The sequence below is a fragment of the Anomaloglossus baeobatrachus genome, chromosome 3 (genome assembly GCF_048569485.1).
Source record: "Anomaloglossus baeobatrachus isolate aAnoBae1 chromosome 3, aAnoBae1.hap1, whole genome shotgun sequence".
Classification (NCBI taxonomy): Eukaryota; Metazoa; Chordata; class Amphibia; order Anura; family Aromobatidae; genus Anomaloglossus; species Anomaloglossus baeobatrachus.
Window position 1 is genome coordinate 390,206,715 of NC_134355.1, and position 27,808 is coordinate 390,234,522.

Genomic DNA, 27,808 nt, shown 5'->3' on the forward strand with positions numbered 1-27,808 from the left:
AATTTAAATTCAATTTCCCAATCAATGTGTAGTTCTGGGAGATAACCCACTACCTGGCGACAATTTACTCTTTATCCTTTGAAGACACATGGACCCTTGGCTGAACGTTCCTATTTAGTGGGCTAGCTGTTGGTTATAAGACATCAGATGACAGCAATCTAAGGTGTATGGACACCTTTAGTTTTAATAACACTAAAAACAGTGTTTTGGTAACTAACCTCAGCTTCTGCTGGTGTATAACCTTGTTTCTCCAGCCTACACTCAGTGGATCTTCAATAAAAAAAAAACAAAAAAAAACAAGAAGCACCAATTCCACAGTTAAGTTATGGCTATGCAATAATTCTATAGGTGATAAAAGTAAAGAATAAGCAATTTGTAAATAAGAGTTATGTAGATTTTTTTTCACATGTTTTGGAAGTACTATAGGTTTTGTAACCAGATTTTTGGATGAAAAATTTGGGGCGGAATACGGAAGTAGCAAAGTGGATGAGTAGAACAAATCTCAATGATACGCTGTAGAAATATTCATCACAAGATCTGACCTGCTGCCATCACTAATGTCGTGGTGTACAACCTATATCCTAAAGGGCACTTTACACGCTGCGATATCGCTAGCGAGCGTACCCGCCCCCGTCGGTTGTGCGTCACGGGCAAATCGCTGCCCGTGGCGCACAACATTGCTTACATCCGTCACACGGACTAACCTTCCCTGCGACGTCGCTGTGGCTGGCGAACCGCCTGCTTACTAAGGTGGCGGTTCGTGCGGCGTCACAGCGACGTCACATGGCAGCTGTCCAATAGAAGCGGAGGGGCGGAGATGAGCGGGCGGAATATCCCGCCAACCTCCTTCCTTCCACATTGCCGATGGACGCAGGTAAGGAGATGTTCGTCGTTCCTGCGGTGTCACACATAGCGATGTGTGATGCCGCAGGAACGACGAACAACCAGCAGCATGCACCACCAACGATATTATGAAAAGGAGCGACGTGTCAACGATCAACGACTTTTGACGTTTTTTCGATCGTTGATCGTCGCTCCCAGCTGTCACTAGCTGCGATGTCGCTAACGACGCCGGATGTGCATCACAAACACCGTGACCCTGACAATATATCGTTAGCGATGTCGCAGCGTGTAAAGCCCCTTAACGGTTTTACATAAGCACAGTCATACCCCGTTGTTAACTTGACACTAGAAAAAAATCCTCACAAGAGTATTTTCTTTCCTTATGGGTCCCTACGCATTTGCATTTTACCCATTTCACTTTTGTTCACAGACAAGTCTGGCTTCTTTAATACATTATTTTATTCTTAAGTAAATGTTCAAACTTCTAAAGGTAGACTAAAGCAATGATAAAGAATTCCTAGGACAGAATTGTGCCAAAAACTTTATTTAGTGATATGGGTTCCAACATTGCTTTTTAAAACAACAAGAACGCAGACAAGTAATTCTTAGTTTTTAACAGAGGTGTCAAGTTTATTTGTATAGGTCAACAAACTGTACACAATATTTCTTTGAAGAAAATTCTAGGTGGTTATGTTTGTTAGATGAGGCCTATTAAAACATACTGAGAAGAAAAGGGTGGGTGACTTTATATTTTATTAGTGAACGCAAAATCCACATCAAAAACTTCTATCAGCTGTGTAGAACTAATTAAAATTAATATAACCCATAGATTTCAAGGGCTGCTGTAAAAAAAGAATGGACACAGGCAGGAGTAGAAAGACAGGAAAAGGTCCCTGTGCAAGAATGGTATATGGACTCTTTGAAGTCCAAGAACCCATCGTAATGCACTGTTTCAAGTGTACGTTAAAGAAGCTGTTCACACCTTTGGAGGTGGTAGTAGTCACCCATACTTCTTGTGCTCCTGTAGAACAGTACCGATTGCACCAATCATAAGTCCTCCCCTGGGACTCAGGTATTTAAAAAGACCCTAGCAACACTTAAAATGTAAAGTATGGTCATGGTTGGAATGGAACTGTAATACTGATTAAATTGATACATTTGGTGAAGAAATTTGCTTTGTGGTTCCTCTGTAATCATTATTGAATTATCCTGCTAATTATATTTCGGTGCACAGGGGCCGGACTGTACACTGGGTCTTCACCTCCCTGTCTATGATAACCCAGGCCCTCCACCTGCCCCCAGTCTGTGACAGAGGAGGCAGGTCATTCATATACCGGAGGTAGTCGAAGGGACCAGGGAATCACAGGCAGGGAGAACACCCAGTGTACATTCTAGCCCATGTGCACCAAAATCTAATTAGTAGGCCTTTTCAAATGGTGATTAAATAAAAACCACAAAGCAAGTTTCTTCACCAATGTCATTACATTACAAAATCATGTTGACGGATTCTGTTTAGTTACAGTCCCATAAGAGTGAACAGCTGATCATGGGGGATCCAACAAATGGGACCCAATGCATTTAAATTTACTGTTAGGAGGGAACTGTAATGTGTAAGAGTGGTCTAAATGTTATGGCATTGATAGATTGCTCTATTACTGTTATAGGCAGATTTAATCAATACTACAAAAATAGATTTAGAAATTATGTGCACTCAAAGTTATAAACTACCCTGATACATATCTGTGCTATGATGCTATATAAACTTTAGAATGTTTACATCTTATCATTTTACATCTTTTATGTCTGGAAAAAAACATTTGATAGGCACTAGCAAAAAGTAATGGGAAAGTATAATGGATTTTAAATATATAGTATGGACAAGGCATCCTACATTTATAGTATCTGAGTGGCCTAAAAATCTTGGGCAAAATTCATCATATACATTAACATCTAAAGACAATACTTGGGCTTGAGATTTTCATTAGCGACTCCTAAGTAGGCTTCAACAGGCACAGTTAGACTTTTTAAAGACATCTTATAGATAATCTACAGCCACAGAGAAATAAATGTTTGTATGATTTTTATACTATATTGCAAAAATAAAAGTATTACAAAAACATTCTTGATTTAGGATTACAGATTACAAGTCTTATAATTAACAGCAATTAAATTCAGACAGCTAATATAAAACAGATTACGGCATAGCATCCTACTCATGATAAAACCTGCACATAGACAAGGTGTGGAACAATTTTCATATTCATGTTAAATATTCTTTAACAGTCTAAATTATAACGTACAAAACAAATACTCTATATGGACAAAAGTATTAGGACACATCTCATTATCATTGATTTCAGGGTTTTCTTTTCGGTCCCAGGTATATAAAAATCAAGGCCCAGTAATGTAGACTTTATAAACATTTGTGAAAGAATTGGTCATTGTAAAAAAACTTACTGAAATGGATTGTAGTACTGTAGTTGGATGCTACCTTTGTAAGAAGTCAATTTATGAAATTTCTTAAACATTCCGTTATCAAATGTGAGTGGGGTTATTAAAGAGTGGAAGTATTTAGGATCCAAAGCAACTCACCCATGATGTGGAAACCATATAAGTTTAAAGGGCAGGGTAAGCGAATCCTGAGGCAAATCCTGCATAAAAGTCACTGAAGTACTCACTGTCTAGTACCTAACCTCTAGCATACACATCAAAAACGGTGGCCTGCAAGCTTCATGGAATGGGTTTCCTTGGGTAAGCAAAACAATGCAAGCCTTACATCACCAAGCACAATGCTACGCATTGGATGGAATATTTATAAAGCATACCACTGCTGGACACTGCCTGAGAAGAGGGATTTGTCACTCTAAAGAGCACGTTTTACCTGCTCCAGTCTCGAAGAATGAGTCTTAGTTTGGCGAATGCCTACCTGCATTGTGCCAATTGTAGTTTGGGGAAGGAGAGATACTGGTATGGGACAGTTTTTGGACAATTGTATGCGCCCGAAGTTGTGAGAATGCCCTTTTCTGTTCCAGCATCACTGTGCCACAGTGCACAATCTGTCTATAAAGACATGGTTTGGCAGCTTCTAAGTGGAAGAACTTGAATAGCCGACATCGTGCACTGACTCAACCCCTTCAACACCTTCGAGATGAAGTAGAATGGAGTTGTGAACCAGTCCCTCTTGTTCAACATCAGTGCCTGAGTTCACAAATACTCTTCTAGATGAACGGGAAAAAAAAAATCCCACATAGACATGCCCAAATATTTTAGAAAGCCGTCCCAAGAGAGTGGTAGCTATTATAGGTGCAAAAGGGCGAGTACATGAAATCTCTATTAATGCCCATGGAATTAGAATAGGATGTCATGTAGGTATCTCAATACTTTTGTCCATAGATGCATTATACAGACTTAGAAGCAATTTGTAATATAAAATTAACTACACACATCTCACCATGTCTACACATTTTCATTTGTACTAGTATTGGTCAAGTTTGTGTGCTATAATGTTACATTCTTTTGCATAGGGAACTCATGATAAGTTAGCAGTTAATAGTAGGAAGAAAATAACATTTTACTATCTGACTTACTAAGTAAGTGTCAAAAAGTGCACATAAAATGAGGGGTAACAAAATATACATTTGTGCGAATGGAAACAGGATGATACAGTACTATATCTTAATACAATATATTTCAAGTTTGATTTCACATTTTGTAGAGAATATTCATTAACTTCAGTATTTTAATAAACCTTAACCAAGATTCACACCTTACACGTATTTCAGAGAACTATTTCTAATTGTCCTGCTAAATACATGGCCTGACATACAACACTCACAAAACATTAGGGATATTTGGTTTTCAAATGAAATTTACGTAAAATATACGTTCATGCTACAGTGATATTATCAAGGTTGGGCATTTATGTAGAAGCATTAAATGGTGATTTGATCATCTCAAACAATTTATTGAAACAAAAACCAACACCAGTGGGTATACCTCCCCAAAATGTCAATGTTTCAATAACTTGTAATGTGGCATTGAGAGTCAATTATAGCTTGTCAAGAACATCACATACTGTTCACAACTCTAGTTGTATGCTGAGGCATGGCATTCCACTGTTCTTGAAGGGTAGCCCTCAGGTCATTGAGGTTCTGGGGTACAGAGTTACAAGCCTCTACATGGCAACTCATTTGATCCCGTGGGTTTTCTATGGGGTTCAGGTCTGGAGAAAGTGCAGGCCACTCCATTTGAGGTACCCCAGTCTCCAGCAGCCATTCTCTAATGATACAACCTCAATGAGCTGGAGCATTGTCGTCCATAAAGATTAAATTAGGATAATGTTGTTCATGTAGAGGCACAATGAGTGGATTAATGAGGTTATTCAAGTAGTAGGGGCTTGTCACTGTACCATTCACAAAGTGTAGGGCAGTTCTGTATTGATTAGACACCTGCCCAAATTGTATCACCACCACCATCAAAGGCTGCAAGTGATAACAGTGGCTGATGCGCTCTCCTTGAGGTCTCCAATATCGTTGGTGACCATCATTTCAGCTCAGCGTGAATAGACTTTCATCCGTGAACATCACGGAAGCCCACTGGTCACTCGTAAAGCAAAGAAATGGTGGCGTGCCTGGTGGCGTGGTCAGGTACCCCTTGCAGGTCATCTATCACACAGACCACTCTAATGCAAATGGTTTTGAATGCTCTGAGGTGACACTTAAGTGCCTCTCATCTCCCTTACATGTGCCTGGATTTGTGCAGCATTTATCATCCGGTTCTGAAGGGCACTGTTCACAATGAAGCAGTCATCAGTGTGGGATGTGGCCAAACGTCGTCCACTTCTATGCCTTTCTGAGACTCTTCTAGTCTTTCTGCTGCAACCTACTGATCACACTCTGGGACACCCTAAGCTCAGTGACCACTTCCGTCTGAAAACATCTTGCTTGAAGCCTCGCAATGGTGAGGTACTGTTGATCAATTGTTAGGTGTCGTCTTGGTGTCATGATGTAAAAAAAAAAAGTTAACAGCTTGAGGAGCAGGACTGTTTGGGCTTCTATTAGAATTGGTAAACTTTATTGGGTAATTCATAGATCAAAACACCCGTTGTTACTTTTGCCATTAAGCTCCTTGTTAGAGAACAGCAAGTTGTACAAAAAGAATTGAAATTGAACAGTTGGACATGTGCATTGAAAAGTTTAGAGAAGGTCACATTAAGGTCACCTGAATAGGTTAGAGGACATTTTAGGATCATCCTGAAATTTCACCACACACACACACACACACACACACACACACACACACACACACACACACACACACACGTTTATGGGCATCTCTGTAAATTTGGAAAATATACACATATGCTGACCATGGATCACAGAGGTGGTGTGAAACAAACCTTGACCCCTTTATTTCTGCCTATAACAGAAATTAATAAAAACTTTCATATAGTTAAAAGGTTTACACACAGCAGTTTCACTGTCACAAAAATGCAATTGGTGTATTTTTGTCAGAAGGGTACTTTTTAATCAAGAATATTCATAAGACCACCATGAAAGTAGACATTTACCCCTCTATACCCTAAATCACCAAGGTATTGTTGCACTGTTCATTAAATAGGTAAGTGAATCACTTTGCGCAACCCCAGTCTACGGTCCAGATCAGTGCTCTCTGGCTGAAGGATAGGAGCTGAGCCAATTTTCTGAGCATCAAGGTTACTCAGCTTGGTGGAACATCATCTGTTCAGTGTACATGTGATGTTTCATCATCCTCGCTAATCATAGGCCAAGCCTCGGAATCCGAAATGGTTTAGAGTACAGTAGGGGTTAATACCTGCTTCATGGTAGTCTTGTGGATTCTTCTACTCTTTCTGACAAAAATATACTAAATGCATTTTTGCCCCTTTGAATCTACTGTCTTAAAAGTCTTAAAAACTTTCATGTTGTCTAAAGGCCCCTTTACACACTGAGACTTTCTAGCGATCCCACCAGCGATCCCAACCTGGCCGGGATCGCTACAAAGTCTCTGGTGAGTCGCTGGTGAGCTGTCAAACAGGCAAACCTGGAAAACGATGCAACAGCGATACAGACCTGCAGAATGACCTAGCTAGTCATTGGGAACATTGTAAAGCAGCTTTTTGAAAGGGAAGTCGCTAACGAAGTCACTGTAAAGGCCCCTTTACACACTGAGACTTTCTAGCGATCATGCTGCACAGCGGGAAACAAAGGACAAAAGAATGGTCCTGAGAGATTTGTAGTGATCAGCAACTTCACAGCAGGGGCTAGGTCGCTGATGTGTTTCACACAATGCAATGTCACTGGGGAGGTCGCTATTACGTCACAAAACCGGTGACGTTACAGCGATGTCGTTTGCGATGTTGTAGTGTGTAAAGGGGCCTAAAGAGTAAGCCCTCTTTATCATTTCGATTCTTTATATCTTGACTACTCTCATTGAAGTGGCACAAGGTTATTAACAATTCATTCACAGATCATCACTACCTAAAAGCACCTGCAACAAGGTTGTCATCCTACTGACATGGCACTTGATGATAATGAAAGATAATTAGCAAATACCAGGAATTCAGGCTGCTAATTATTTTTGTGTCGCTGGGTCAGAAGACAATGTGAAAAGGATAGTTTGTATGTAAAACTAACAGACACGATCACAAAACATGTTAACGGCAGAATATCAAACTGCCTAATTAACATTTTTACAACATCACACAGTTCAGTATGGCTTTACTTTTGTTAAAGGTGATCAAACATTACAGAGTATGATAAATCACCACCAAACTAAGTAGATAATTTTAGTAAAAATAGGGAATAAAAATAAATCTAAAGACTTAGCTTTAAATAGTATTCATACATATTTAAGTGCACCATTTGCCTCTGGAGGGAGGCCACTGATTCTGTGAACTTGAATTGCTTTACACCTTACATTACACAGGATCCTGTGCTTCATTTATGATTCATATTGATTTAGTCGACAATTCCGATTCAAGGTGTGCTTTCCTCATTTTCCAGCTCAACTTAAATCATCTGTACCTGAGGGTTCAGTGACATTAACATTTGTCGAAGTGCTGGGTGACAGATTACACAAACAATCTGTATTGCCTACATCAGTCGAATCAACTATTATTATACTGACTATATTATTTTCTTTGTAGGGTTCATTATCTTCTTCACCAGTGGCCGATGGAACGGAAGAGTCCACGATTGGATGCAGCACTGCTTTTGGAGAATGTTCTGAGCTGGAATCATCATTTTTAGACACATTGTTGAACCCCTGCTCATTCCCATCAGCCTCACTTTCTAACTTGCTCTTCACGTCATCAACCTGTTCTGTTTCCACCTTTGTGTCTTCCACTGCACTACTCTGTGGTCTTTCTAGGCTATTTTCTGTCTTGTTATCCCTAAATTTTTGTGTATTTTTCTTCAAAGATCTGTTTAAAGAGCTCTTCTTTATACTTTTATTTTGCCCAGACTTTTGATTCTTGTCTGGCCCCCAAATAAAGTGCATTTGGGGTTGGTAATGAAGAGAAGCATAGCGTAACAGTTTCCTCCTTTCCTTTCTCTCTTTGACGGTGTACACAAAATACTCTAATGCACTTTGCTTCATGTTTGGGATGGTGTTCTCAACAATAGATTCTTCAAGAAAAGCCTTCACCAAAGGAGACTTAAAACTCTCATATCCAAGTTCCCCAAGACTTTTTAAAATGCGAGTAATTCTCAAGTAATTATGCTGAGACCTAGAATGATACAAAGAAGACAGTTTAAATATTGTTGAGAAAGATACTTTCAGTTCTTCTCAATGATAAAAGATCTAACATCTGCAGAATTCAGTTATGCATAGTGAAGCACACGTGGAAAAATCTAGAATAGCAGTAGTGTTTTGTAGATAGAACTTATTTTTACAATGAATAAATAACTTTCCAACTTTGTGACTATGTTAATATATATTTATGCGATTTCTGATGCATGTAACTGTGGAAGAAAAGGTTTCTTTATAGATGGGGATTCTAAACCACTCATGTGAATAAAAAGACAAAATATTGCAAATTGATGCTTCATGTGTGGATTACTTTGTCTACATTTATATTGCACAAACTAAAAGGAATCCATCACCAGCAAAATAATGTAGAGACAGAGACCCTGATTCCAGCGATGTGTCACTTACTGGGCTGCTTTATAAATTCACAGTTTTATCAGCAACAAGATATTACTAGTAAATCTGCTGCCAGGTAGTTCAACATGTGTAACATATAGTTCCCAATAAAACAGATATTAATTTATTAGAGTCAAAAATCACACCACAAACCAAGGTGAGAACGTGTAATGTGTAATTAAGAAAGGGAGGGTAACACTCAGGGAGTATCCCCTATGTGGATAGCCAGGCAAACATTATACGCATAGTCTGTCCCTAGGAATAAGATCCTACTGACTAGACCCACCTAGCAACATAGGCTGGCATCCTAGAATGATACATGGTCCCCCGCACCTCAATGGGTCTCTTTCACGGTTCCTGAAATATCCCCATTGAGAGAAATAATAAGAGGAAAGAAGTGGGTACAGAGGGTAAAAACAATATTAGTATAATACAACAATAGGACTATTGTCAGTACAAATAGCATGAAAATATATTCCTGATTAGTTGCCTTTAACCAGATCAGAAACTGTGAACCAAGATATTGGCCCTAAAATGAGTAACAGAAGTCTCTGACTAAGGTTTGGCACTAAATGACAAAAAGAAGAAAATGTATTCATGCTATAATAATAAAGCAAAGTGTAAAAAATTTAGCCACTTAGCTGAAAAGCAATTATTTCTTGCCCTATGGTCAATGCTTCAATATCTGCCTGTGTTACCCTATAATATTAATTCTAGGGTGCCAGCTTTCATGGCTAAGTAGGGCTAGTCACTGGGATATTATCCCGCGGGTGAGGCTAGACCTATCTTGGTAGCTTTGCTATCCAAGTAGGGGACATTCCCTGAGTGCTACCCTGCCTTTCTTTTTTGCACAGTCGCATACACTTTATCACCTGGGGTTGTGGTGGAATTTTACTCTAATAAATAAATATATCTCTTTTATAAGGAATAAAATGTTACACATGTCGAGTCTATTCCCACTATGATAAAGTATTTTTTTCAACCATGCAGTTCAACACACCCTAACCACTGATTGGCAGCTTTGTGCCTATGCAGAGTGTACACAGAAAGATGCTCATCAGTGATGTGGGCGGAGTTATTCACGGCTCAGCATTCAAAGAACTGATAGCATCAGTTTTTAATCAAAACTGCAGCACCCAGTGACACTACAGGGTCTATCAAATGGGGTAGCAAACACATGGTGACAGAGTCCCTTTAAGCACCCAAGGATAAAGGACCAGCAGATGTACAGGTGCAGGATAACACAGACAGAAACAAAAGGAATAGATTATAATAGAATGGAAGCCAAAGGCATCATGAAGTGTACTAAATTGTTAGCACCGTTAAAGAAGGGCTGCATTTCTAATAGGCAATGCCAGCAATATTTTGAAAAATGCTATAATCAGATTTACCTGTACTGAACATATACATTGTGTGTTATGTATGACTTTAGCATACATATATTAATGAAAATTGTGGATGGCTGTAGGTTAACAGTTTCAGAGATGTTGGCACGGTCTTTGGAAAGGGACAACATACGGAGCTTTACTGGTTTCCACACACGTCCAACAGTCTAGACTTCAGAGAAAATCTGCCCTTTTTATATTTCATTATCGCATTTAACCTTATTTTCCTGTAACAAACACAACCTTATCTGTTCATTTTCCACTAAAATCATAAATGTCATATTTATATATTCCATTTTTCAAACACCTTGTATCTTCTAATCTGTTGCTTTTGATTTCGGTAGATCTCCACATGGGAGATAAAACCAACCCGGTATGGCGGCGGAGACATAATACCAAGCTTCTGGGATCTATTGTGAAAAGCTACCAAATAGTCCCTCAAACAGTTTCATTTATTGATTTAAAATAGTTTATTAATAACTTGTCATAAAAAGAGATACAATGCAATAAGACACAGCGGGTCTCAAGTGAATTATACTCGTGCACCATTATGTGACTGAGGGGCATTTATTCCCATTGAAGTGCCAACTTCTTCACCATGTGCCCTGTCAGGCTATGAAAAGCTTTTGTTATTATTATTTCACAATATAGTTTTCTGGCTAGTTTTTTCCCTTCCAAACACTGCTGGTTCAATCACATAAAATACAATAACTTCTATTAAAAAACAAAACAAAAACAAACAAACAAACAAACAAGACAAGGCAGAAAAAAAAAAATGAAAATAAAAAAAAAAAATAAAAAAAAAAAATTATATACACATATACATACATATACATACATATATACACATATACATACATATATACACATATACATACATGTACACACATACATACACGGTATATATGTATATATAAAAATATAAATAATAAATATTTGATGAAGACTGCATTAAAAGACAAACAGTTTTACTCTCTTGAAGGAAAAAAAGTGTAAGGAAAATATATGAAAGTATAAAAAAAAAAAACAGAAGAGGAAGCAAAATTGATATATATAGAAATAGAAAAGCGGAAGCACAACTTTGATGGCTCTTTAGTGTTAACTGTGCACACAACCAAATTATGTCTGTTATAGCAAGAACAGTCTGATAGGACTGTATCTACATGTGTTTTAGGTTTCAATTAACATTTTATAATCTCCCTTTTTCCTATATGCTGTATGGTTGAAAATAAAAAATCCACATGTACATTAAGTTCAACTGTGGAATGTGAGCATATAAAAGGAAGGGGTATAGATAGAACCATAAAGTATTAACTAATATGCCCTAGAAAGGAGATTTTCTTCTTCCTGATTCAGATGGTTGATCGCCTGGATCAATATTTGCAACAAGAATTTTATGAAATTTACATAAGTGTTTCTTTCAATCAACAGCTTCTCCTGTGACCACACTATACATATAACCTCAAGTTGGTCACCAACTAGTCTCATGACTTAGGCTATGTGCGCACGTTGCGTAATTACATGCAGTTACGCTACACTTTGTAGCGCAGCATAACTGCATGCGTCCTGCGTCCCCTGCATAATCTATGAAGATTATGCAGGAGCCATGCGCACGTGGCGTCTTACAGCGCAGCGCTTCGGCTGCTACCCAAAGCGCGTGTTCTAAGAAGTGACATGTCACTTCTTCCGTGCGCTTTGCCTGCAGCCCCTGCTCTGTCTATGGGAGGAGCTGCAGTCAGAGCGCATGGAATCGGCTTTTTTTTTCCACTACGGACATTTTGTGCAGCGATTTGAAGCGCACGTGTGCTCTTCAGATCGCTGCAGAAATTTCTGCAGTGACTGTACGCAACGTACGCACATAGCCTTACAGTATAAGGTCAAATACAGCGGGTGAAATAAGTATTAAACACATCACCAATTTAAAAAAAAAAAAAAAAAAATTCTAAAAGGTGCTATTGACATGAATTTATCACTTGATGTCGGTAAGAACCCATCCAGTCCAAGTCCATCAGCTAAAATCTATCAGTAATTAGAAAAAAATCCTGCCACTTCGTGGAAAATAATATCAGCTGGTTCAACTGATGACTATAGAAAGATATCTCATTACCAATGAGTCACAAAAGAAACATCTCATAATGGGTAAAATCAGTGAGCTGTCTCAAAACCTTGTTGCAAAATATACTGATGACATTGTTTACAGAAAACTTTCTAATCTACTGAAGGTAGTTGCTGAATGTAAACTACTGAAGCTGGGGCTGTAATCCGGAAGTGGAAAAAACATAATTTCACCATAAACCGGCCATGACCAGGTAATTCAGACAGCGGACTGAATAGAATTATCAGTAGAGTTGTACAAGAGCTAAGGACCACCTGTGGAGAGCTACAGAATGACCTGAATCAGGTATAATTGCAACAAAGAAAACACTAAGTAAAGGCCCTGTCACACTAAGCAACATCGCTAGCAACATCGCTGCTAACGAACAACTTTTGTGAGGTTGCTAGCGATGTTGCTGTGTGTGACATCCAGCAACAACCTGGCCCCTGCTGTGAGGTCGTTGGTTGTTGCTGAATGTCCTGGGCCATTTTTTAGTTGTTGCTGTCCTGCTGTGAAGCACAGATCGCTGTGTGTGACAGCGAGACAGCAACAACTAAATGTGCAGGCAGCAGGAGCCGGCTTCTGCGGAGGCTGGTAACCAATGTAAACATCGGGTAACCAAGAAGCCCTGTCCTTGGTTACCCGATATTTACCTTTGATACCAGCCTCCCCCGCTCTCACTGTCAGTGCCGGCTCCTGCTCTGTGCACATGTAGCTGCAGCACACATCGGGTTAATTAACCCAATGTGTGCTGTAACTAGGAGAGCAAGGAGCCAGCACTAAGCATTGTGCGCTGCTCCCTGCTCTGTGCACATTTAGCTGCAGCACACATCGGGTTAATTAACCCGATGTGTGCTGTAACTAGGAGAGCAAGGAGCCAGCACTAAGCATTGTGCGCTGCTCCCTGCTCTGTGCACATTTAGCTGCAGCACACATCGGGTTAATTAACCCGATGTGTGCTGTAACTAGGAGAGCAAGGAGCCAGTGCTAAGCATTGTGCGCTGCTCCCTGCTCTGTGCACATTTAGCTGCAGCACACATCGGGTTAATTAACCCGATGTGTGCTGTAACTAGGAGAGCAAGGAGCCAGCGCTCAGTGTGCGCTGCTCCCTGCTCTCTGCACGTGTAGCTCCGTGCAGTGGTAACCAAGGTAAATATCGGGTTGGTTACCCGATATTTACCTTAGTTACCAAGCGCAGCATCTTCCACGCGGCGCTGGGGGCTGGTCACTGGTTGCTGGTGAGCTCACCAGCAACTCGTGTAGCCACGCTCCAGCGATCCCTGCCAGGTCAGGTTGCTGGTGGGATCGCTGGAGCGTGGCAGTGTGACATCTCACCAGCAACCTCCTAGCAACTTACCAGCGATCCCTATCGTTGGTGGGATCGCTGGTAAGTTGCTTAGTGTGACGGTACCTTAATGCACTCAACCTTCATGGTCATGCACACTTCACATACCTGTATCATGCAAGATCCCACTGCTGACCATAGAGCATGATCCACCGCATTTTAAGTTTGCTTAACAACATTTAGACAAGCCTCTGAAATACCGGGAGAATATACTCTCATCAGATGAGATCAAAATTGAACTCTTTGGATGCCATAATACACACCATATCACTCCAAAAACAAAAACATGCCGACAGTGAAGTTTTAAGGTGGAAACATCATGCTGTGGGGCGGTTTTCCAGCATACGGCACTGGCAAACTTCATATAACTGAAGGAATGATAAATGGACAAATGTATTGAGACATTCTTGATAAAAGTCTGCTGCCATCTACCAGATCTGCCAATAATCCTAAACACACAGCCAAGGAAACTCTCAATTGGTTTCAGATAAAGAAAATAAAGTTGCTAGAATGGTCCTGTCAATCATCTGACCTGAATTCAATAGAAAATTTATGGAAGGAACGAAAGCTAAGAGTTCATAGAAGGTGCACATGAAACTTTCAGGATTTAAAGATTGGACCAAAATCACAACTGAGCAATGCATGCGACTAGTTTCTCCATACAAGAGGCGTTTGGCGGGTGTCATCACTAATAATATACTTTTGTACAAAGTATTAAGTAATTCTCAATTATTTTTCCCTGTGTCATTCTTCATTATTACATATCACCAAATATATTTTTATTTCTTCACATGTGTGGATTGGATGGGTTGTTACCGACATCTGGTTATAAATTCATATAAATAGCACCTTTAGAAATAGATTTACTTAGAAAAATAGAGACGTATTCAATACTTATTTCACCTGCTGTCTCTTGAGATTTGCTGCGCCCCTTTTCAAATCTTCTCAGGCTGTGTTCACATTACAAACATGTGCCTTTTGAATACTGAGCAGCAACTCAACAGATGTTTGATGGGTTAGTAATTAGTGGTTCATTAGTTTTTTGTATCTGCGATGTCCCTGCCTATATCATTGAAGGGCTACGGTGCCCTGTTGTGCATTTGTGTCTGAACATGGTATTGTGAGTATGGCTGCGTTTTTTCTTCATTGATGTTTTTAATGGTGTTCACATTGCGTTGTGGGAAAACATCTCTTATGTGTTCTTGAAATGTGCTCATAACAAAGCACTGCAGAAAATGTTCTCATTTTCAAAGATTTATTTTATTGTTATTACTCAAAGTACCATATATACTCGAGTTAAAGCCGAGGCACCTAATTTTACCACAAAAAACTGGGAAGACTTATTGACTTGAGTATAAACCTAGGGTGGGAAATGCAGCAGCTGCTGGTAAAATTTCCAAACTAAAAATAGATACCGATAAAATGTAATGTGCCCCATCCTTGTGCCCTGTAGTAAGGTGCCCATATTCTCCCCTGAAGCAATATGCCCATATTGTGCCCTGTAGTAATGTCCTCATTCCGGTCCCCTTCTTGTCCCCCATTTATGCCGTTGTTCACACACATACACACAAAATATTCTCACCTGCCCTCAGTTCCCGCGGTACTCTTACCCGCTTCTTGCGGACCGGCTTATACTCAAGTATAAATGGTAATTATGGTTAACCCCTTCAGCCCCGGGGCACTTTCCGTTTTTGTTTTTTGCTCCCCTTCTTCTGAGAGCCCTAACTTTTTTATTTTTCCGTCAATCTTGCCATATGAGGGCTTGTTTTTTGCGGGACAAGTTGTACTTTTAAATGAAACCATAAAAGTTTTACCATATGGTGTACTGGAAAACAGCAAAAAAATTCCAAATGCAAAAAAAATTGAAAAAAAAAATGTGATGGCACAATAGTTTTTGGGATGTTTTATTCACGGTGTTCACTATATGGTAAAACTGATGTGTGGATATGATGCCTGAGGTCGGTGCGAGTTTGTAGACACCAAACATGTATAGGTTTACTTGTATCTAAGGGGTTAATAAAAATTCACAAGTTTGTCCAATAAAAGTGTGCGCACGTTTTGCGCCATTTACCGAAACACGTAGCATTCTTATTTTTTCGGATCTATGGCTCAGTGACGGCTTATTTTTTGCGTCTCGAGCTGACGTTTCTAATGGTACCATTTTTGCACAGATGCTACGTTTTGATCGCCTGTTATTGCATTTTGCGTAAAACTTGCGGCGACCAAAAAACGTAATTTTGGCGTTTGGAATTTTTTTGCCACTACGCCGTTTACCAATCAGATTAATTGCTTTTATATTTTGATAGATCGGGCATTTCTGAACGCGGCGATACCAAATATGTGTAATTATTTATTTATTAACCCTTTAATTTTCAATGGGGGGAAAGGGGGGTGATTTGAACTTTTAGGTTTTTTGTTTTTTTTTTTTTACTTTTTTTAATTTTATTAGTCCCCCTAGGGGGCTATAGCGATCAGCAATCCGATCGCTATTATCTATCTGCTGATCCCAGCTATACAGCTGTAAACAGCAGATACAGTCACTTTCTTTTTCCCTCTGCTCTCGGCCGAGGGAAAACGAAAGTGAAACATCATAGCTGCAGGCGTCATCACATGACCCTGTGCTACGATGGCAACGACCGATAGTCACGTGATCACGCACGTGACTTCCGGTGGGGGCGGCGGTAAGTAAAAAACATGGCCGCGCGCATTTAGATCTTGCTGCCAGACTTTGGCAGCAAGATTTAAGGGGTTAATGGCCGCGGGTGGAAGAGATTCCACCCGCGGCTAGCAGGCACACGTCAGCTGTTGAAAACAGCTGATATGTGTGCCGACCGCCTGCCCGCGGCAGGGGGCGGGGCTTAACGGGACACGCTCCATGATGGATATATCCGTCCATGCTCGTGAAGGGGTTAATAGAATTCGAGCTAAATTTACATCCCCCACCTCAACAGGATCAGATTTTATTTTTTATGTTCACTACAGCCATACAATTCTAAGCTACAATGACCTTATAAAATATGTCTGTGCATTGTACCAGAATGAAATTACACTAATTCATTAATCAAGTGTCATTATTTCTGAAAATATTGTGCATGGGTCTGATGGCAATGATCGAGAAATATACATACTCGTTCAGGTGCTGGAATCTATCTTGCCAGTTTGTAGCCCGTGAAACACTGCCATTCTTGTCCATAAGTTTTAACCCAAAAAAATCCAGCATCATTTTGTACGCCAGGATGAATCTTTTAATCGCTTCTTTTGTTTTTTTGAACTCCTTTAGACAAAAAAACAAGAGGTTTACTTTTACAAGTTAGGCTCATCAATGACAAGAAATAATCATACAGTCATGCACAATACTCTATACTTATATCTCATAACATAACACATGTCACAACAGAAGTGTCATCGTGTGAATAAAGCCTCTGCCGTGGTAATGTGTGTTATCTCTAATCTGCTAGATGAAACTTTTCACAAAAATATATTGCAAGAAAAAAAGAAAAAAAAAAAGGAAAAATGATTATGACAGCAATCATATAGGAAAAAAATGGAATAGTAAAAATGTTTTGATTATTGTGTTGTGCTCTAAATTTAGACATTACTTAGACATTTTAGTTTTTCCAAAACAGAACACTTAAAAAAACAGTGAATGTACAAAATAAAAAAAAAAAGAAAAAAGAAAAAAAAAATTTATAGGCCATAGCATTTCTGTTAAGAGCTGGATTAAATAAAAGTATTCTACGTAGTACATGGGTTCCAAAAGCATCCATTTCTCTATCTTCTCCACTCTTTAATGCTAGGTCATTTAATCCTTTTGCGCCAGATCCTGTTTTTGCCTTCTTGTCCAGGCCAATTTTTTCCAATTCTGACCAGTGTCGCTTTAGGAGGTTATAACTCTGGAACCCTGTAATTCTGAGACTGTTTTTTAATGACATATTGTACTTGAGGATAGTGGTAAAATTAAGACAATATTTATTGTGTTGTAAAAATATTGGAAATTGGGCGAAAATTTCGCAACTTTCAAACTTTGAATTTTTATGCTCTTAAACCAGAAAGTTATGTCACACTAAATAGTTAAGTAACATTTCCCCCTATGTCTACTTTACATCAGCATTAGTTTTGAAACATAATTTTTTTTTTGTTAGGAAGTTAGAAGGGTTCAAATTTCTCAATTTCTCATTTTTCCAACAAAATTTACAAAGCCATATTTTTTTTTAGGGATCACATCACATTTGAAGTGCCTTTGAGAGGCCTAGGTGACAAAAAAAAAATACCCAAGAGTGACACCATTCTAAAAACTGCACCCCTCAAACTGCTCAAAACCACATCCAAGAAGTTTAGGTGCCTCGCAGGAACCAAAGCAATGTGGAAGGAAAAACAAAAATGAAAATTTCACATTTTCTCACAAAAATGTTACTTTAGTCTCAAATTTTGCATTTTGACAAGAATATCACGAGAATATGCACCATAAAATTTGTTGTGTATTTTCTCTATGTGCACAGATACCCCATATGTGGTGGAATTTGAGAGCGCACAATTGTCTGGAATAGATAGTGGATGCCATGTTGCATTTGGAAAGCCATCCATATGAGGTCTTGTTTTTTGCGGGATGAGTTCACGTTTCTATTGGTACTAATTTTGGGCACATAACATTTTTGGATTGTTTTTTATTCTCATTTTTGGTAGGTAGAATTAACATGAAACAGCAATTCAGGAATTGTTTTTTTGCTTTCCTTATGCTGTTCACTGTTTGGTAAAAGTAACTACACAGGTTTATTCTTTGGGTCAGTACAGTTACAGCGATACCACATTTATATAATTTTTTAAGTTTTGCTGCTTTTACGCAATACATTTTTTTTAGAAAAAAAATATATATTTTTTTTGCATTGCTGTATTCCCAGAGTGATAACTTTTTTATTTTTCCACTGATGGAGCTGTGTAGCAGCTTGTTTGTTGCGGGACAGGATGTAGTTTTTACTAATACCATTTTTATTTATGTTCAACTTTTTGATTGCGTTTTATTCCACTTTTTTTCTGCTGTATGATCAAAAAACATTTTTTTTTAAACTGTTCACTGAAGGGATTAAATAGTGTCAGTTTTATAAATCAGGTTCGGCTGGACACGACAATACTAAATGTGTACTTTTTTGTTTTTATATAAATGTATTTTTGGGGGTTTTTTTGTTATTTTTTTACAATTTGCAGGTTTTTTGTTTACTTAGGCTGATCCCCGTTATAATGCATTGCCATGCAGCAGTATGGCAATGGATCATACTACTGTCAGTGTCAGGCTGCAGATCGCCTGTCAGACCCTGCTGCAGGAGGAGTCTGACATGCCAAATTACATGGCAGACGCGGAAGTTATCATGTGACCTCCGGCTGTCATGACAAGCCCCAGCTTCCCTGTGCTCGTGTTATAGGGAGCCAGAGAGGTAAGAGAAGCAACAGCTTCTCTAAAACATCTATGTGCCACGATCGCTATTGACTGCAACGCATACACGATTGCAAAGGTTTAGCATAATCAGGACCTGATCCATTCAGGTCCTGATGATGTGTCCAGGAAGAAGTACCATTCTGCATCGGAACCTCAGCAACTGTAGGTCTCAGGAGGTCACAATTCCCTCCTGACCATAATGAAACGTCGTCTCTTCACAAAGCCCAGCAGAAGATGATGTATTTTTACAGTCAATGATATTGAACCGGTTAAAATAAAACATTTTGGAAGAAACTATGAGAGGCAGGTTTATGAAGCAGCAACCTTCTCACGCTGCCTTGCCTTCAATGAAGACCAGGCTGCTCCTAAGCTAAAGGGGGCTTTACACGCTGCGATATCGATATCGCTAGCGAGCGTACCCACCCCCGTCGGTTGTGCGTCACGGGCAAATCGCTGCCCGTGGCGCACAACATTGCTTACACCCGTCACACGGACTTACCTTCCCTGCGACGTCACTGTGGCCGGCAAACCGCCTCCTTTCTAAGGGGGCGGTTCGTTCGGCATCACAGCGACGTCACACGGCAGCCGTCCAATAGAAGCGGAGGGGTGGAGATGAGCGGGCGGAATATCCTGCCCACCTCCTTCCTTCCTCATTGCCGGTGAACGCAGGTAAGGAGATGTTCGTCGTTCCTGTGGTGTCACACGTAGCGATGTGTGATGCTGCAGGAACGACGAACAACAGGCGGCATGCACCACCAACGATATTATGAAAAGGAACGACGTGTCAACTATCAACGATTTTTGAAGTTTTTGCGATCATTGATCATCGCTCCTAGCTGTCACACGCTGCAATGTCACTAACGACGCCGGATGTGAGTCACAAACACCGTGACCCCGACGATATATCATTAGCAATGTCGCAGCGTGTAAAGCACCCTTAAGAATTGATGGTGTTAGCCATCTTCTAACCCAAACTGGTGGGACAAAAGTTGATGGATACATTTCTCTCTCTCTCTCTATTAAGCATGTCTATAACATCTCGTCTTAATATAGCCTTTTGAATCAAATATGGTTTTATTCTACAGTGACTTGTCATCTGTATGATTGTAAGATTTTTTTTTATATTTATTAAACTCTTCAGCAATGTGATTATGACAATTATTTCAGCAGAGCGCAATAAGATTAAATGTTCTGAAAATCCAAATAACGCATTAATTTTATACATTTTACATCTCCTTTATGTTAATCCGCATCAACACAATTCTGCTTCCATATTTCTTTTTGTTTCTATCGTAGACGTAATGGTTTAGTGTCAGATGGAGACTTTAACTTGCAAACCTCAGTATCTTGTGCTAAGGAAAACGCTAAGCACTCATAAAAAAAGACAGCTTATTAAAGTTAGCACCGGGGTGACAATAAATGGGAGGCTTTTCTTGTCATCTGTTCGTCTAATATTTGTGCGCTGCTTGATGTATTATTAGATATCATATGGGAACTTCTAAGAACATCAAAGATGTCGCCTTCTCTGTTTCAGAGGAATCCATTCCAACAGCCGTCAGCTCTCAGAGCAGTTAAGACATATTCATTCCCTCAACAATTCATCCTCTACTTTTCTTATAAAAGTAATTTTCATAGAACACTGTCGAAACACACAGCATGTACATTGCTTTAGTCTTTAAAAAACGAATTAGCAGCAAATATTTACAATTAGCTTCATATTAATAGAGTGCTGGTTTTACCTCAATTTCATATGAGGTCAGCTCCTTAGCGTAAAAATTTAAGCCTTGCTCTCGAAGAGGGAAAAGCCTGAAAAAATGCATCAATTAGTAATAGATCTGGGTTCTAGCAAATATACACAGATGTGAAACGGATATCAGGAAACTAAATTAATTTTCGTAAATTATTTACTTTAGCATTGTGATATGCTTGCAAGAATAGCTCTAAACTCTGTCTTCCTCTGGAATTCTTAGGGTATATGAAAATTGAGGCTTCAATAATGTAAAAAAAAGCACAAATGTCAATAAGAAATGTAAAAGGTCTAGGATCTAACTACAAATGTAAAAATTAAATCTTATACAAGCTTATCCACGTCATCAATTTTAGCTTTTTCTTGTCTTATCAAAAAAATAACCCTCAAACATAAGTGGGGTTCACCTATTTACACAGTCTGTTCTCAAATCAAATAGTCCAAGTCAATAGCTAATTGTCACAGGATGGAAAGTGTAGCTTATTATGTAACTAAACTTTTCTTATTTACTTATCCTCCGAGAATTACAACCTTATGAATTTTTGTTATATATTTTATTACCTTAGTTTTACTCCTCTACCAAACATTTAGCTGTAGTGCTGTTTCATGCACCTTTACAAGCTTCTTTCAACTGCTGCTGTGCAAGATCCATATAGTATATTTAAACAAAGCACGGAATTCCATTCTCTGTGTAAAGCCCCCTTCACATGTGCTTGTAAAAAAAAAAATGCACATTCAGTTTTGGCCATCCATGTACACCTGTGTGCCATACGTGTGACATCCATGTGACATGTGCCAGAAAAAAAACTGCATGAGACTGAAATTAAGGTCTTCTATGTGTTAAAAATGTGTAAAAATAGAGAGAATAGATAAATAATAAATATATTGTAGAGATATTATTGAAATAAATAAAAAAATAAAATAAAAACACAACAAAAAAGAGGGTTCCTCCCATTTTTGAAAACCAGCAAAAAGGTAAAGCAGAGAGCTGTGAGTGAATATGATCAGGCTGGAAAGATCCATAGTTATTGGGCCTTTCCAAGCTTAAAAATTAGAGCCTGCAGCCGCCCCAGAAGTGGCGCATCAAATTAGATGTGCCAATTGTAGCACTTCTCCTTGGCTCTTCCTGATTGCCTTGGTGCGTTGGTAATCGAGTTAATGTTTTTTGTTCTTGATGACCAGCTCTGTAGTGTCAGCTGGCATCAAACATTGGTGCTAGTAATGGAGAGGTGTCTATCAGACAGCCCCATTACTAACCCCATTTATTACAATAAACACTCAACACTTTATTAAAAAAATAAATAAAAATTTACCTTCTCTTCTCCAATAGAAACCAACCATTAGAGAATCAAAAACTAAAACTCATGGAACAAGTGGAAACTGACCTAGAGATTATGCTGACTGGAGACATTGGCATCAGTGTCATGATAATATTTTAAAAGGAAGGAATCAGGTCTCCCTTATGGATACCTCCCTTAAGCTCTTTCACAGTATATACCATGTGACGACCTTTCTACATAACATCTACCCGGAGGTCTCCAATAAATGCTTTATAGGGTGTGAATCCTTGGGCAGTTTAATACACAGCTGGTGGACCTGCCCAAGCTATGGAAGGAAGTGGTTAAATTAATAACCAGGGCAATAGGCCATGGGGTCTCGCTGACACCCATGGTATTGCTACTTGAAGATAAACCACCTGGGATCAATAATAAAACATATTGCCTCATCAACTGTATTATAATGGCTACAAGAATTCATAACACAAGATCCCCCATCTCTTGCTCTTGGTAAAACGCTCATTAAATCTAATTATGTTATATGAGAAAATAGAAGCTCCTAGAAGTGACCAACTAGAGCAATTTGTAATAACCTGAGATCCCTAGATCCAAAGTAATACTATCCCAGATTTCTCCAGAGTGTTATCCCTCTCAATTTGTCTGAACGACAGGTCACATGTCTCTCTGGATAATTATCCTTATAAGGATGTATATAACTTATTATAGTAAAGTGATATCCTATGGTTTTTATGCACCCACCCCCTACCCGTATCCGATTTTAATTTTCTCTCTGTTTTCCCCCTATTTCTTTTATTTCTCCTATATTTCCAAAACTAGAGAGATATTGACTATAAATAGGATCACTATTTCTAAGCCTCCTGCATAGGGATCAATACTATTACATGTAAGCTACTACTGTATGTTATATGTTATTTACAATAAAAACTTTGTTGAAATGAAAAAATAAATATATCCCCTGCAGGTGTGCTGTAGTCAAGGAAATCCACCGAATATGTCCTAGTCCAGCGAAATGGAAGCCTGAAAAAGAACAATAACATACAAACCGAGAAATATTACAAGATACTTCCCCTCATTCAGCATTTATGTAAAAAAATGAAAAAAATTCCCACGCAGGTCTGACAGTTTAAGGATTCTGAAATTCAAAGTCTACGGAGTACTGTTCTGACACTCCATAGACTTTGCTTACAGGCACTTCCTGGACACAATACGCCGCAGGAGACCATACTCCTCTGAAAATCAGTCACATCAGCAACGTTACCGCTCTTCAGAATTGCAGTCATGAACAGCGTATTATGACCCGGTGACCGTGAACAATGGTAATGTTACTGATGTAACCACTCTTCAAAGGCGACAGGTCTGACACAGTGCAGCGTGACCCAGAACTGCCAGTCAGTAAAGCCAATGGAGTATCAGAACAATGCTCCATAGACTTAGTTTGTTGCAATTACTGGACTACATAGGACCTGCATGTGAATTTTCTTTTTGTAATAGAATGGTATAGAAGAGTAACGATCTTGTTTTATTTTTCTGTTTTTTTCAGGTTTCCATTTGCTGTATACGGTGGACTATGGCAGACCAGCTGGGGAGTTTTTCATTTATTAATAAAAGTGGTGAATGAGGGAAAGTTTCGGGAAGTGTTTATTTTAATAAAGTTTTTTTTATATGTGTGTGTTTTTTTCTTTTAATTGCTGTGTTAGTAATGGAGGGGGTGTCTAATAGATACCTCTTGATTACCAACATCAGGGCTTGAGGTCAGCTGTGTTTTTGGACACTACACAGTTGACAATCAACCCCAAAAACCATTGCCCCAATTGGAATCATAAAAAACCTAGGCAAAGTACCAGAGCTGGAGCATCTAAAGAGATGCGCCAATTCTGGGGTGGCTGCAGGCTGGTATTCTTAGGGTGGTAAGAGCCCATCAACTATGGATCTTTCCAGCCTGATAATGCCAGCCCACAGCATTCTACTATAGTTTTGCTAGTTATCAAAAAAATGGGGAGGGGGGATCCAAAGTATTTTTTTCATTTAACAATGTATTTGGTTAATATCTGTACAAAGTATCTAGCGATCTATCCATCATCGAATCAGCTATTATCTTTAGCACATAAAAATAAATTTACTTCTTGAATGCATTTACTTCTGGTACATGTCCCATGGATGTCATCTGTGTGCTGTACGCATTTTTCACAGACCCATTGACTTATATGGGTCCATGTGATCAGTACTGCTGGGAAAAAAATTCAAACAAAAAAACAAAGAAAAAAACGAATTTGTCTCTGTGTGTAACACACACACACACACACACACACACACACACACGTGTGGAGTAGGGGTCAAAAAACAGAGATGTGAAGATCAACAAAGATAATGGGCATGCGTGTTAATGTGTCTCCGGTATGTGTGAAAACAGACACCACACGTCCTAGAACCACATACGTGTAAACATGGCCTAAGGGGGAGCAGACAGACTCAAACAGGGAAAGTCCTATATGCGAAATGTATGGATCTTGGTCACAGCAGATGAAAGGTGCATTAACTGGTCACATTAACAGAATCACAGCATAGTGCTTGGGAGAGAAAAAAGCAAATTCAGATAATGAGGTGCCGTATTTTCCATATTGTAAGAAGCACTCCCCCCCCCCCCAAAAAAACTGTGGGGGGGGGCGGAAGAATGGGGGTGGTGTCTTACAAACCAGATATAGCCTACCGGGTTGGCGGAGAAAGGTCATAGGAGGCAGGGTCGGTGTTATTGAGGGTGTAACTGCAGTAGAGCGGCTCAGGAGGGTCACAGAACGGGGTGTTGCGGCGGCGAACGTTCGATCTGACTCAATTGAAATCGCCCGTGGTTGACGAGATGGACTTCAAGACAATGGCCGGGGAGGCGGCACGTGCACAAATTGACACAACGTACTTCAAGAAAATGGCTGCAGAGGCCTTTCTGCGCACACGCCATCTCTGCGGCCATCTTTTAAGTCCATCACGTCAACCATGGGCGATTCAATGGAGCTGCCGCTGCCATGACACCCCATTCTGTGACTCTCCTGAGTCGCTCCACTACAGTGACACCCCCATAGCCTGCCGGCAGATCAAGGGTTCCCACCGCCGTGACACCCCCAAGCTCGCAGTATTGCAGTTCCTTTGTCCACTGAACCTCCTGTGTTGGAACACCTCCTCTTCTGAGCTCACAGCACAACTGCCTCCTGTGACCTTCCTGAGCCACTCCACCACTGCCGCCGCTCCCCCCTGGTGAGCATTAGGATCAAGACACACTAGGATTATAAGATAGACCCTCGTTTTAACATTAAAAGTTATTTTTTCCTATTTTCCTCCTTTAAATTTAGGGTGTGTCATATAATCTGGGGTGTCTTATAAACAGAAAAATTCGGTATATTATAAAAACAATGGGTGAGTGGTGAGAAGATAATTTTTTTTAACACCTTACATTTATCATATGGTGGGGGCAGAATAAGGAACGTTTGAGTTACATCGAATAATTTTGAAGCAAATACTTTCCCTACCAAATTCCAGTGACCTGCCAAAATTGAATCTTGGCCAATTCGCTTATTTCTTATAGCTGCCTTGCAAGTGTTACAGATTGTGCCTGTGTATTTCATTGTGCTAAGGGCACTGCTCAGTCATAGAGAACAGAAGAGTGGTAATCGTTCCCTCCTGTTCCCAGTCAGATGGCAGGAAAGAGTTCCACCTTACTCCAATAGTTACTAAAGCTACTAGTATCTTCCTACAAGAAAGAAGAGGTTGCACAGGAGCATAGGAGAGAGTGAACCCTGTAGTTAAAAATAAAGATGGAGCTAACATCTTAAAGGGCGGCTTTGCTCGTCACTTTAACAGGATCATGGCTCCTACCTCTGTTTATAGATCATTTTTAGTTTGCTAGGATCGAAGGTCGTTTTTGGCAAAAACTCTATGAGAGCGAACATGCATGTTCTGAACACATCTTTAGTTTAGTTTGGCCAGTCCGTGCTGTGGGTTGTCAGCTAAAAATGGTTATAGAGTGTATGAAAAAATGAGTCCTGCACTATAATAATTTTCTAGTGAAAGTGAGTTACAGTTTACTTTATTCTGAAGTGTTGATTACTTTGAGAATCCTTGAATACAACTTAAATTTCAGGATAAATGTCTTGTTTTTAATACAAAATTGACAACACAAGGTGTGTTGTCAATTTTATTTTTTGTTGTCGATCTTTTCAGCCTCTTATCTAGTATAGATGTGACTTACCACTGTATATACGTGTGATTATGTTCCAACTTGTCATAGTCGCCTTTCCATTTGTTTAAAATTTCTTCAATATAAACACCTAAAAATGTAACAAAATATTTAGAGAGCCAGCTAAATAATAATGGTATACAAATCAATGAATACAGCGACTTGAATTACGAGAAGTTTGGAATTGGCACAGATAAGATATAGATAAAACTTGGGAAAAGCAGGATCATTATGCTATGGCTGGCCGTTCAGCCATAGGCTACTGTACTAATGTATCACCCATGGGCTGCTACTACGGGTGATGAGATGAGGTCTGTATGGAAGACACACCATTGTGCAAAAATTATAAACATGGAGCAGGGCACCCAAACAGCGATAGCAAAGGAACAGGAAGGAATTCTACCTTGATAAAGGGAATGTAACACGTGAAGTATTTGTGGCAGACATTTCTGCATCAAAACAGTGTCCCTTGGCAGGAAAAATACTGCATAAAACCCACATTCATTAGGATGCATGAAAAAGGCTGGAAAAAAAATAATAACCTGCTGAAAGTGCTTTAAATCTGCAAGGTAAAAATAAGCAACATGTGCATGACGTTTCAGAAGTCTCATTCACTTTGCTGGGAAAGTAAACTGCTGTGTTTTTTTGCTGCAAAAGTCCTAAGTGTGAACATAGGCTAAAAGTAATGTTCACACAGGGAGTTGTTGCTGCGTTTTTGGTGTTTTATTTTTGGCAGTAAGGCTATGTACGCATGCTGCGGATTTATCGCAGATTTTCTGCAGAAAATGTGTCTAACCTTGCTGCAGTCATTCCCCAGGAAAACCTATGGGTATAAAAATATGCTGTGCGCACACTGAGTTTTTTTATGCCTCCGGATTTAACCGTGGATTTTCCGCTGCAGAATTAATGTGCATGTCACTTCTTTTCCCGCGTTAAGGAAAAGCTGATTTTCAGGTCTGACCACATTCATCACTGTGGCTTTTATTGCTAGTTTAGTTAACTGAAACATGTAGTTTACAATCAGTATTGTTCTTCCTTTTTTTTTTCTTGCCTTTTATTACTGCTTGTTTGCTTGCTGAGCAGGTTGTCTAAGTTTAGGTGGATTCAGTCCTCTGTAGACAATACACTCTTAGGGGGCTTTACACGCTGAGACATCGCTAATGCGGAGTCGTTGGGGTCACGAAATTTGTGACGCACAACCGGCCGCATTAGCGATGTTGCTGCGTGTGACACCGATGAGCGATTTTGCATCGTTGCAAAAACATGCAAAATCGCT

The 27,808-nt window shown here is 39.5% G+C and overlaps 1 protein-coding gene across 2 annotated transcripts in view; it reads right to left on the reverse strand.

The window, feature by feature from the left end:
• Positions 1 to 1,381: 1,381 nt before the first annotated feature.
• Positions 1,382 to 27,808, reverse strand: part of OGFRL1 (opioid growth factor receptor like 1) — a 68,063-nt gene continuing 41,636 nt past the window's right edge. For both annotated transcript variants that reach the window (XM_075340234.1, XM_075340233.1), the window contains exons 4-7: positions 26,545 to 26,623; positions 21,002 to 21,068; positions 16,960 to 17,105; positions 1,382 to 8,590 (exon numbers count right to left, since the gene is read on the reverse strand). In XM_075340234.1, coding sequence (XP_075196349.1) covers positions 7,867 to 8,590; positions 16,960 to 17,105; positions 21,002 to 21,068; positions 26,545 to 26,623 — 1,016 coding nt within the window. In that variant the 3' untranslated portion in view covers positions 1,382 to 7,866. The remainder of the gene's footprint in view (positions 8,591 to 16,959; positions 17,106 to 21,001; positions 21,069 to 26,544; positions 26,624 to 27,808) is intronic.